At 36.4% G+C, this 12,583-nt stretch overlaps 1 protein-coding gene across 1 annotated transcript; it reads left to right on the top strand.

The window, feature by feature from the left end:
* The first annotated feature begins 8 nt into the window (after positions 1 to 8).
* On the top strand, positions 9 to 12,486 carry LOC114939168 (uncharacterized). The gene is given in 13 exon segments (XM_029313390.2): positions 9 to 216; positions 1,080 to 1,304; positions 1,753 to 1,950; positions 2,636 to 2,761; positions 2,978 to 5,020; positions 5,022 to 6,724; positions 6,986 to 7,223; positions 7,451 to 7,628; positions 7,858 to 8,049; positions 8,295 to 8,831; positions 9,019 to 9,249; positions 9,374 to 9,915; positions 10,135 to 12,486. Coding segments are annotated over 12 exon segments (6,705 nt in total). The 5' UTR covers positions 9 to 216; positions 1,080 to 1,110; the 3' UTR covers positions 10,658 to 12,486.
* The last annotated feature ends 97 nt before the right edge of the window (positions 12,487 to 12,583 follow it).

Below are 12,583 nucleotides of genomic sequence, written 5' to 3'. Positions count from 1 at the left end.
ACTCATGTTCGTGAGTATTCGTGCTCTTGGGTCTTGGGATTATAAGAAACTGACAGGTGAATTCGCCTCGCCGCAATCCTTCATCCCAGTAATATATACGTAAAAAAGCCTCGTGACAGCTCGCCGCAATGTCGCGCGAACCGTTCAGATCGGACGGTCCTACATAATGACGGCGAGCGATGCGAATCGACGTGTCTGCGGATCGAAATATGCAAGGTACATACGTAACGTGTATGTGCGATCAATAAATTATTCTTGCGGACAGAATGCGTGTTCCGGACCGCTTACGTTCGCCGCAACAAATTTCAGCCGTCTCGTGCGATCGTGATTTTAGTTTACATTTACGCTGCTGATTGTTGATATATATTATTGCCGCATCGTGAGAAATTTCGCGCAAACTACGCATTCTTGAATATTTGAAATTCGTCGTTTCTTGTGACAGAAGGGGTTAGCGCTAAACTCCGACTTATATATATTTCGGGATCATCAAAATCGAGAAGTAGCTTCAGATTAAAACCGAGCCTCAATATTGAAAAAAATACTTTATTCCAGTCTATATATACAGAGTTTAATAAGACTAAATTTTCATCTTAAGATTCATCCAATTTTATCTTGATTCTTTTTTAATAGCATCATATACATCATATATGATTTTTTTATTTATACTTTAATTATACTTTAATTTTTAATTTTTTATATATATTTTAATTATACTTTAATTTCTAATCATACAAACACATCTTCTACACATGAAAATATTAAGGTTTATATGTGGGAAATCTTAAGTTGCATTCTATTTATATATTTTATTTTATATGTCCCAACAGTATTAAAATCATTTGTTTTATTATGTTTAGTGCACAAGTAGTTAGTTGAGTACACAAAGATGTAAATTTTGATAATAGAATCTAATTTAAAAAAATTTAGATTAAATTTTTTGTTTACAAATATTTGATGAAAATGCATTATACATATATTACAACTTTTAATAATATTTTTATTTGAATGAATTAAAAAACGAGATTCTAATATATAATATCTTTATACTTGTTATATATTGTATTGTGTAATTTTTGAAGGTAGGCAAGTATGAAACAGTAAATATGCCTCATGGCTGGAGGCAGGAGCAACAGCAAGCGAAATGGAAATTTAGACAAAACGCATCAGTGGCTATGCCACAGTAGTTTTGATTCTTCTATAACATTTCAATCCTCTTCAAGTGATGCATTTAAAAAACGGAAAAGTGCGGAACAGCATCGCACTATTGGTAAAAATATCAACCAATTACAAGATAGTATTCTAAGGTAAGAAAACATCATATGTTGCACTTTTTATCTAACAAATTTCAACACAATGCATTTTGTAAAGCAAAATACAATATATTGTATACTTTGGATTTATTAAAAATGTGTGTGTGTGAAGTAAAATATATGTATATATATATGTATATGTAGTGTGAAATTATGTAAAGATAAACATATGTATATCATACCTAGTCAACATTTCTCTCATGTTTGAAATAATTCTACATATACTTAATGAACCAATTAATTGTTGCACAATTTTATCTTATATATTTTTCGTAATTGGATGTGTAATTTCTCTTCAGCTCTTTTTTTTATATGTATAAAATAAATTTAACTATATATTCAAGAAGAATGAATACAAGGGGACATTTATACACACACACATACATACTCGTGTACGTGTGTGCATGCGTGTATAAGACTGAAAGAAAATCTTTTATTATAGAATATTTACGGATTCCTTGTATTGTGATCTTAATATAATACATGGTTACAAAGTAATCCGTATAAACCAGTGTATTGTTAGAACAAGATCACCACACTTGTATGAAGTTCTCAAACCTTATTTTATTTACACTAACAATACGATCCATTGCATTCTAGATAAAGCCGGACTTTTTCACCAAATTGAAGGTTTTGTAAGGTATTGCTGTACCCTTAATTATTTGTTAAAAATAGTATGATTGAGAATAAATCTTCATTATTATATTGGTTTGCATGTATTTGGTTAATACAGTGTGATGCTCTTTTCAAAAATGATATAATTGAAATACAGTTCCTTTTATGTTTTCTTTTTACACGTATAAAATTGTCTATTTAGTTAATTTTACACAATGTTGTACATTTTTTTGTATATTTTTCTGAGATTCACAAGAATCAAAATAATTATATTTGTAAATATATTTGAGATGTGTATCCCTAAATTTGTGGACATTTTCTATTTATAATAATATATAAAAGAAGAATATTTTTCTAAATATTATTAATATTGCATTAGATTTGTGAAATATATTTGCACCTATTATTGAAAAAAAATAATTAGATAATCATAAGATATTATTTTACTTTCTATTAAGATAAGGAACAACTTTTATAACAAATATTTTTATACTAAGAGATTTTGTTGTACATTAGACATAGATGTATACATTTGTTATGCACAAATTTTTTAAAACACTATTATTTTAAGCATGCTAAACTATGTTTAGTTTAACAGCTGTCAGTACTTTTTAATTAAATTTTATTGTGATTATATTAAAACAGGCATGTTAATCTATATTCTTATTTAACTTATGTTACTTATTTTTAACTTTATGTATAAATTACAGGCTTCTATATAGTAATTTGGATTTTACTCAAGAAGAGCAATTGTTGGTGGAAATTATTTTGAATACAAATTACAAGTGTCGCTCTTTAAATGATTCTGATAGCAGTATATCTCACATTGATGACAGGTCAGATTTATTAATAGATCTTCTAATAATCTTTATATAATGTAGATTTTTAATAAATTGAAATTTTCTTTTGTAAATTTCAAAATTTTTATGTGAAGACAATATTTAAAATTCACTAAAATCGAAATTCAATATTATGTTTCTTTGTTAAACTACTCTTGTCTTTACTGATATTGTGATTTTTTGTCATATTTCATACATTTTTGTTATTCACAGGATATGCGAGAAATGTTTAACGTCGAGCTGTAACGCGCAACATCTTCAGGAAGCGAAGGAGTATGTCGTAGTGAATGCGAGTCCTACTGCATCAGAAATGGCTGATTCGGGTCTGGAGACAGGTTCGTTAAGTCCGCATGACAATACGACGTATTCCGAGAACTCCAGTACGGACTTGGAAGTAACGCCAGCGGCTACGGAATATACTTCTGCCAATGACGACGATTCGGATCGGATACGCGCCGAGCGAGTACGCGACAAGGTCGGTCGCAAGACACTCTTGTTATACGAGCATCGGGAGTCGCTCAATAATGACGATATCTGCGGGAAGCATGCGACGCAGTCCGAATCGAATAACCATAGCACAACGTGCTCCTCCATGGAAACGGAACATCCACCCGCGGATAGTACCTCGGACAACGCGCAGGAGAGGAAACTGAACGCCGAGGAGATCTTCCAATATGAAAGCCAGATGTTGAGCGAGCCATTCTACGAGTCGGACTGCGGCAGCGATGACAACGAGTCGTTCGAATTCATTGAGCCTGTCCCCTCGTCGAGCGGCGATCACGAACAATACTTTGCGAAATGTAAAGTGGAACGGAAAGTACAATCGGATGCGGAAGAGTCGGAAAGTACGACTGTCGAAACGGAATCTGATCATTCTCGCCCTATCGATAGCACGACGACGACGACAGGCCGTAACAGTTCGTCCACGAGCGGTTATTACTTCATCGATGCATCTACTCTGAATGACGAGGTGGACATTGTGTCTACGAATGTGACGAAGAATCAGTACGGTAACAATAACGCGCCGTTCTTTGCGTTTTCCTCAAGTTACGTGGATTACACGTCGTCGGACAAGTCGAATAATCCCATAGAAGAACAGTCGTACAAGTTTACTCCGCTTAAGACGCTGACTTTACAGACCGGTCACGAACGAGTGGCGGAGTTCGAGCGAGAATTGAAACTCACGGAGTACCTGCAACCGCTTCCGGATTCGCGTAAAGTGAAACGATCCACATCGGAGGAAAAGACGGACGGTAATAAGCCAACAGAGAAGGAGTCCCTGGCGGTAGAGATTAAAGAGGCGGACAGCGGAGAGAGCGCGCATCCTTCCCCGTGTCCCGACAATAATACGAGATTGGGCAACGATGAGAAAACGGAAACGTCGAGCAACGCCGAGGCGACAGGAAACGAAGACGTGAAGGACGCGATCGCGAACGAGGACAGACGACCGTCGCTCATCAGGAGAAACACCTTCGAACTTGACTCCAACGACGAGAAATTGTCCGTTTTGAGACAAGAGTACGAGCGCCGACAGGGTAATCTCATCTTTCAAAGCGCCATTCCGCAATACTCGGGGCATCGCGTGGACGATGACTCTATTTGCCTCGCACCTTCCGATTCCGTGGTTTCTGTCGGGGTCACGGAACCATCGATCACCTTTACACCCGACGTTCAAATGGCCGCTAATACTCAGCACCCGGTTACGTATCATTTATTGGACAGTTGTGAATACAATCAAAAAGAAACGCCGCAAAAGAATCACTTACAATCCAACTTCAATAGATCCTGCACAATTTATCCCGTAATTAAAAGCGCCAGCGATAAGTCTATCTTAGATTGCGCCACCGACTCGGATGATGCGGCGTCCAATCATTGCAGCAACAGTTTGCCGGTTACTCTGAACTCTATTCTGGAAAAAGGTAATCGGTTAGAGCCTTTAAAGAGAATCAAACGATGCGACGAGGCTACTCCGATTATTTCTGGTGGTGTTAGCACCTCGGACTACTCCTTCAAATCTACGGACAGTCCCACGGTACGACGCAAAACGGAGTCCACGCCGATTGTGTCAGGTGGCTCGGTGATCATGAACAAGCCTGAAGTCAAGGCGCGACCCTCCAGAATGTCTTCCTCCATGACCGCCTGGGTAGTCGATATGAGCGACTGCACCAAGCAGGAACCTGGATCCCGAACCAACTCACGGAACATGTCGCAAAGCTTCTCCACTTCCGAAGGTATCAAGAAACCCGTGCAAAACAATCAATTGTGAGAAACAGGGTAGTTTAGGATTCTTCGTTAATTTAAAAGACGTGAACGACGTCGAACCAACCAAACCACGTGATCACTCGGTCGAAAGGAAGAGACGCGATAGCAAACCTTACTGCGAATTTTACGTAGATATCTCTGACAAGAATAATGACACTCCATCCAAAGTCAAACCATCAGAGAGGCGAGATGGAAGTGTTAAGAGTGATACTTTTAAAGAGGGTGAAAAGAAGAATATTTTCCCAATGTTTATCAATCTGAATGATACGCAGGACGAGGGCGATAGAATCGTCACGGTTTCGACACATAAGAAAAGCTTCTCGACGATACCCACTAAATTGATGGATACCAAGACTGACGACAATAGTTCCAGAGATAACAGTAGCGCCGCGGGAGATAATCAGCCGCAGGAAGAGAAGAAAGAGAAGACCAAACCCAGCGTCTTTATGTTTATAGAGTCCGATTCTCCTGTGGTGAGAAGACGGACGCTGTCCACCTCGCGACCGGCGTTCAAACGGCACTCCTGGAACACAGACAAAACGCAGTCAGCGAACGGCAACGGCAACAGCAATGGCAACAGTAATGGTAATGGTTGCGTGGCAAAGGAACTTATGTTCAGGAAGGAGCACAAGCGGGCGCATAGCATTTCGATGGACGGTCGCAGCATCTCGAAGCGATCATCCCTGGCGAAGACGAGCTCGTCCAGCCATTCGTTAAGTGACGCGGCCAAAGCGGAATCTCGTAATCATAAGGATCCCAAGACTCTGCAAGATCGCGAGAGTAACTCCAACAACATGGACACATCATCCGAGGACGTGTTCGAGTTTGATGTGAGAGACACTCCACCCAACTCCCACGTGGAGATCGAAAACGAGGAGCAATTGCGCAGCAGCGTGAGCCAGCACTGCGAGTACAAAGATATAATTTCCGGTCGGGCGGAAAACTTAGAGGTCGGCGAGACGAAGGGATACGAGGACGAGTTCTCGGAGCCCTCCGCTTGGGAGAAAACGTGTACGGAGAGTACGGAAGGGCAAACTCGTAAGAGCGAGACCTTCGACATCAGCAGCGGTAGCAGCGGACCATCACCGGACAGCGACAACCACGATTACGAATTGAACGACCTGTTGAATGGCGAGGTTTCCGGTGTCAACGACAGGCCGCAAATAATAACCGCGGGAAACAGCAGTAAGATCTCGGAGACCCGCAAGTCGCTGAGTGAGACCATCAAGAAGATTGAGTGCGAATTGAAGGAGCCGGAATACGATAACGTGAAACGACAAACGTACGATTGTCGTTCGTCGAAGAGGGACGGGAAAGCGGCCGGACGTAGTTCGAAGAATTTGCATTCGGCTTCCGACAAGCCGACTTCTTCCGGCTTCGTACGTTTGTCAGATTTGGACAGGACGCCGATCGCTAATCATGATGCGTCCGACATGAAGGACGACAGAGACACGCAGTATCGGATGAGCAGCAGTATTCCGGAAACATCGTGGATAGAGAGCAAGCTGGCGATAACGAGGAGCAGCGGCCCGATCAGGCCGGTCTCTAGGAAGCTTGCTTCTGTCATGAGCACGTCGCTTCCGTCCAAGCAGAAATCCCCGCTGGAGGATTTCACTGCGGGGGATTGCGAAGGGGAAGGAATTATTTCCGAATCCGATCTCAGCAGTATGCAGAGCAGTATGGGACGTTCCGGAGCGGGTAAGTCGCTGCAAACATTAATTTTTATCTTTGTATTACACATTTTATTTTATTATTTTTTAATTTAATATATATATTAAATTTAATATAATATATAAATTTAATATAATAATTTAATATAATTTAATTTAATATATATATTAAATAATATATATAATCACGAAATTTTTCAGTTTTGGAAAAATTTTGGCTCCATACTTGAAATTGAAATTGATTAAATAAAAGATACTCGAATATTAATAATTTCTCTTCTGGTTGTAGAAGGCAGCACGGAGGAAACCGAAACATCGAGCATAGCTGGTGCAAAACCGTATAATAGACTGGGTGAAGATCTACTAAGAATGTTCTTGGAGGAAATCAATCCTGACATTACGATAGACGTGGCCGGCCGGCATATAAGGGCACATAAATGTATATTAAGTTCCCGTTGCCAATACTTTGCCGCAATTTTGAGCGGCGGATGGATCGAGAATGCAGGCAATGTTATTTCTTTGCAAGGGTATGCATCAACAATTTAAAAATATATAATACATCTCAGAAAAAAGTTGTATATCTGTGACAATTGTGTATTCTTTACACATTCAATAATTTTATATTATAATTTAATATTAATATAATAATAATTTAAATAAATACATAATAATACATCTTTTATCTTATATAATTATGATTTGGTATACTGCATTTTTATATAAATAACTTTATCTGTTAATATTTCTGTTCTAGATATTCTTATAATGCAGTTCATTTTGCATTATGTCATATCTATAGTGGAGAAAGTAATATACCAGATTCTATAAGCATTGTTGAATTGGCGACGTTGGCAGATATGTTGTGTTTAGAAGGTCTTAAAGAAGTTATAGGATACACGCTTAAGCTTAAATATTGTCATTTGTTTCATAAAGTAAGAATATCTCTTCTACTAACAAAAATTAATAGTACCAATATGTGAAATGTTTATAAAATATGTTAATTACAATCAGAAACTCTTGTGTTACATTATACAATGTTTGAAGCAAATTAATTAAATTTTTAAATATGCAAATTATTTAATTTTTAATCCAGAATGAAGCAGAAATTTCATATGTACTTTTTTCTGAGTTATTATATTTCTAAATGCTCTTATTTTTCAGCCTTGCCAAATATGTGCTGTTGGAGTATTAGAATGTATGCCATTAGCTGCAGCTTATGGTCTGGATGAAGTGTATCGAAAGTCACTTAGATGGATTACGAAGCATTTTGTACGAATATGGCCATGCAAGGCATTTGCGACTCTCCCGAGAGAACTAATGGAAAAATGTTATCATCAACATATAGTGCATATGGTATGTATCTACAAAAAAAAGAAACAGTTACATTGACGATAATAAAATAAACGTGATTTGCATCAAATAATTTATTCAACAAGAAATAGTATTTTTTTCATAGCTGCAACTCTTGATAAGCATATTTTCGATTTGTAATTGTATTGCAATTAAAAAAAATTACAAGTGTTTAATGCTTTTCCATGGATTAATTAATTTTCAGTTTTTTATTGACTAATTTTCTTTTTTCATGCAATATATTGCAGTCTACTGACAACGTACTCCAAACTATGATGGATTGCGACAAACTGTTGGCGACTCTGCCAAACGTGCGATGGGCAGAGCCAGTATTTCGAATGGTGTCGAATCTATTGGAGACGTCGATCAAATTCCTGTCGGAGAATTTTGCAGGCGTCCTGGGAAATGACAATTTTCAGTCGCTTGGTCGCGAGTTGACGTGGAACATTAGTCGCTTGGAGGATAATTTTCTAGCGGCGATCGAACAATTACCGCCCGAGCAAGCGTGCAAAAGCTATTCTAAATTGAATAAGATGCTACTCGCATCGCAGACAGACGATCTTCAAGGTAGAATCAAGTGGGGACCGCTGTTCATCGATTTTCTGCACAAGCTTCAATCTCGCGTGGAGAAGTGTTTGGTGCGCGATGCAACGCGTGCCGCGAGAACTTCCACCTGGCTAAAAATGGATTTGGAACTTCGCAGAAGGATACAGGAGTTAGCCTGCCTCGTGATCCTGCCTCACGAGACTACGAAACGCCTATCCAGACATTCAAATTTCTTGAAGGCAAGTAATATTTTCCCTATAAAAGGATTCAAAAATATTCGTCTCAAAAGAAATAAATAGTATAATAATAACAAAACTTAATAAAACACTAAGAACTTATAAATTATAATCTACATTGATTTTAAACATTAATTACGTTTATATCTGCACCATTTTTTCTAATAAAATCTCATATTCTGTACCAAAGGAACCTCAGGTACCGCCTAATCGTTCGACGATAAATCGCAGCTTAGATCTGAAACGTGTAAAAATGGCGATTTCGGAACATAATGACAAAACTAAACAAATACCATCGTCTAAGCAAACGAAGAAAGTTTTGGGTAAGCCAAAAACGGATCCGCTTGAGCGTAAGATGCAAGAAGATAAGCAAGTTGTTTCTGAAACCGTGAGACCGAAATCATGGCCTAACAAGGTAGAGGTATGTCTCAAATGTTAATAATTTATTTATCATTAAAATAATATAATATAAATAATTTATATAATATATAATATAGTATACGTAGATAATACAATATATAATAATATAATATATAATTGTATAGGTAAAGTCGAGATACTTGGAGCCAAGAATTAAATCTGTTCCGAAGGAGAGTACGCCCACGACGCATCACGTTGATAAGCTGGTACAACAACGGCGTAAGATTATGATTTCTTCGTCTGACTCATCGCGCACTTCCAGCCCGGCGATGAAACGCGCGATAGATAAGAAGCCGCTGTCCAAAATGAAGCTGCCAGTCAAAAAAGACGTAAAAGCTCTATCGTCGGATAGTTTGACAGAAGCAAACGCTTCCGGTGGCCGAAGTGTTGTTGGCAAGAGGGACTTAATTAGTAAGAGCTGCGGTATCACAAGACCCGAATCGCCTTCCTTCAAACAGAAAGGCACCGAGATAGGATTATCGATCGATTCTTTGGAGCCTAAGAGTAAGCCGGTTCCTATCGCCAAAAAGAAGACCAACAAGATGGATACGTCAATGTCCACTGACAGTCTCATGACGGAAATAACGGCGACCCCAAAGTCCAATGTATCTAACAAATTGTCACCTACTTTGGCAAAAACTACAAGCAAAACGCAAACTTATGATAGGTAAGGTCAAATTTAATATTACTTTTTCTTTTTGATAATAGAACTTGCAATAAGTGCATTAATTTGATTATTTCTCTGAAAAGATTAACTTTCTATAAGGGTTTTAAAAAAGTTAATTATTTAATTAAGCGTTATAATTCTATTAATTGTCGCAGCGTCCCTTGCATTTATATTTGATTCTTTGGACTATGTAGTGATCAGTTTTGTCTATTCAAATAGGACGAAGAAAAGCTCACCACCAACACAACAAAGGAGTCCACTGACAGCCATCAGAAAACCTCAGAGATCACTGGAAGGTTCCACTGCTGCCAGTCGCAGCAGAGCCGCCGCTATCAGCAATACATATTACGGTTCACCAAATTTGCGTAGAAACTTGTTGGATGCTGCGAGGACGCCGGACGTCCCTGGCAAACCGGTGAACGCAGTAGCTCCCTTTAGAACGCGACAGATCATGCAACCAAATACTCCTCCCAACACGAGAAGAGAGAGGAAAGACACGCAAAGCTCTGACAGCCCGAGCAAGAAATCCTCTCCAAAGTCTAGTGCCGGTAGTAGGATGAACAAATCAATGATTACTGGTAAGAGAATTACCAGCAGCAAAGTCGATGACAAAGTTAAAAGGTGCCATAACGGGGAAGCGCAAAAGCAACCCACGGTAGGTTCAAGATCCGGTACATTTCTTAAGGATGAACCTACAATACTTAAGAAAGTGGACATTAAATCGTCGCAAATTAATACTTAATGCTATTATAATGGCTGGATACTCTTACTAATAAAATATGCATTGTCGACAGAACATTTGTTTCTCTTATGCTTGCAAATTATCAGCATTAAGAAAATAATGTTAAGAAAAAGTTTATTTAATTGATGATCATAACTAAATTACAACTAAAATATCAAAAATTCTTTAAATTATTACATTACTACATAGTTATATTTATGCATTCTAGTTTCAAAACTGATTTAATCCCTTTATGTGAAAGAGTACCTGAAATTATTATTACATTTAATATTCCTGGTTATCACCAAGGACATTTCATAATTTATGTTTTAATGAGCATTATTTATAACTCCATTTGCTACATATCTAATACATTTAATATATGTCGACAATGCATTAAGCATACGTATCTCAAAAAAAATCCAGATTGATAGAGAACTGTCGCTGGTAACTGCAAACGTGATAATTCCAATCGAGGAATCGTATTATATGTAAGATAGAAAAATGTAATTTTAATTTAAGGAGGCTTTGGGATTATCGTTAAAGGAATACGCTCGAGTTGCATTTATTAGTCTAATAGAAAACGTGCTATAATTATATCTTACGATGACATTCAAATAATTGAACAATTTTCAATTTTTGAGTAAACAATTTTTAATATTTCCTGCTCTTCTAATAGCAAAATAATACAGATTAAAAAATTCCTCATTGATAAGAAATCAAATATACAGGTTCATCTCCAAGAAAAGTGTGTATCAAGTCTTTGTTCTTCATATAATTCGTGCATTGCTTAGAAAAAATTGCATTATTTATAGATTTTCGAAACTCGCAATTTTTTTAGACTAAATTTAAAAGCTGATACTTTTCTAAAATTCCTATAATAATTATATGTTAGAAATACAACTTTATAAAGTTTTATAGGAGTCATATTTTTTAAATTATCAAAAAATCAAATTATCAAACAGTTGAATAATACACTTCTTAATTTAAAAATTATTAAGTAACTCATAACATATCAAACTGTGTTAACTAAGATTACTTAATTAAAGATTTAAGATTTGCAAATTCTTAAATTTCCTAAATTTTCTAAGAATTTTTATTTGACAACTTAAAAATTTGTCATTTATCAATGATAACTTAAAAATATATGTATATGAATAGTCTTAGATTCTAATAATTTTTATACATGATTTTCATGCAAATATAAAACGACAACAGTAAGATGATTAATAAACTAATTGTTGGATGTATAAAAGATTCCAAAATAATATTTTAAAAGAAATATTCGAGGGAATTTTATTCAAGAGCAAAGACTTGTAATCAGGTTGCATTTTTCTTGGATTAGTCTGTGTATTGCACAATTAGAATATAAGTAAAATATGACAACATTGATTATGAACGGATGTGTACTTAAATGAACAGAATCTCTCTCTTGACTACATGTATACATTAATGTCTGTAGTTCTGCACATATGTGGCGTTTCATAATCTATAGATAAAAAAACGTGGTCAGTTATACAATTTATTTAGATAGCTCTTCCATCTTACTGCGTAAATATACGCCATATCGCTCCGAATTATTTCATAATAAATACCATTTTTATTAGATGCTATATTTAATTATTACTAATTGAGGTTGCCATTTTATGAACTAATTCCGACTGCAAGTAGCATCCACTTCACTTGCAGTCATTTATCGACAAATTATATGTATAACTAATGTATTTATTTATTAAATTTCTATCTCTATTTTGCAATGTACATTTTTACGCAATATTTGTATCTAGTCATTTATAAAATATTTTAATTATTTACCTTTGTGTAATGTTAATAAATATGTCGATATAATATGTTAAATGTTTTCATTAAGTTTTTCACTCCTATTATACATTCCTCGAAAAATCTATTTTTATAAATTCCTAATACTAAAACAATAATGTCAACATC

Source organism: Nylanderia fulva, unplaced genomic scaffold (assembly GCF_048542155.1).
Source record: "Nylanderia fulva isolate GAGA-0341 unplaced genomic scaffold, ASM4854215v1 Scaffold28, whole genome shotgun sequence".
Taxonomy (NCBI): domain Eukaryota; kingdom Metazoa; phylum Arthropoda; class Insecta; order Hymenoptera; family Formicidae; genus Nylanderia; species Nylanderia fulva.
This window is presented reverse-complemented; position numbering and strand designations above follow the sequence as displayed.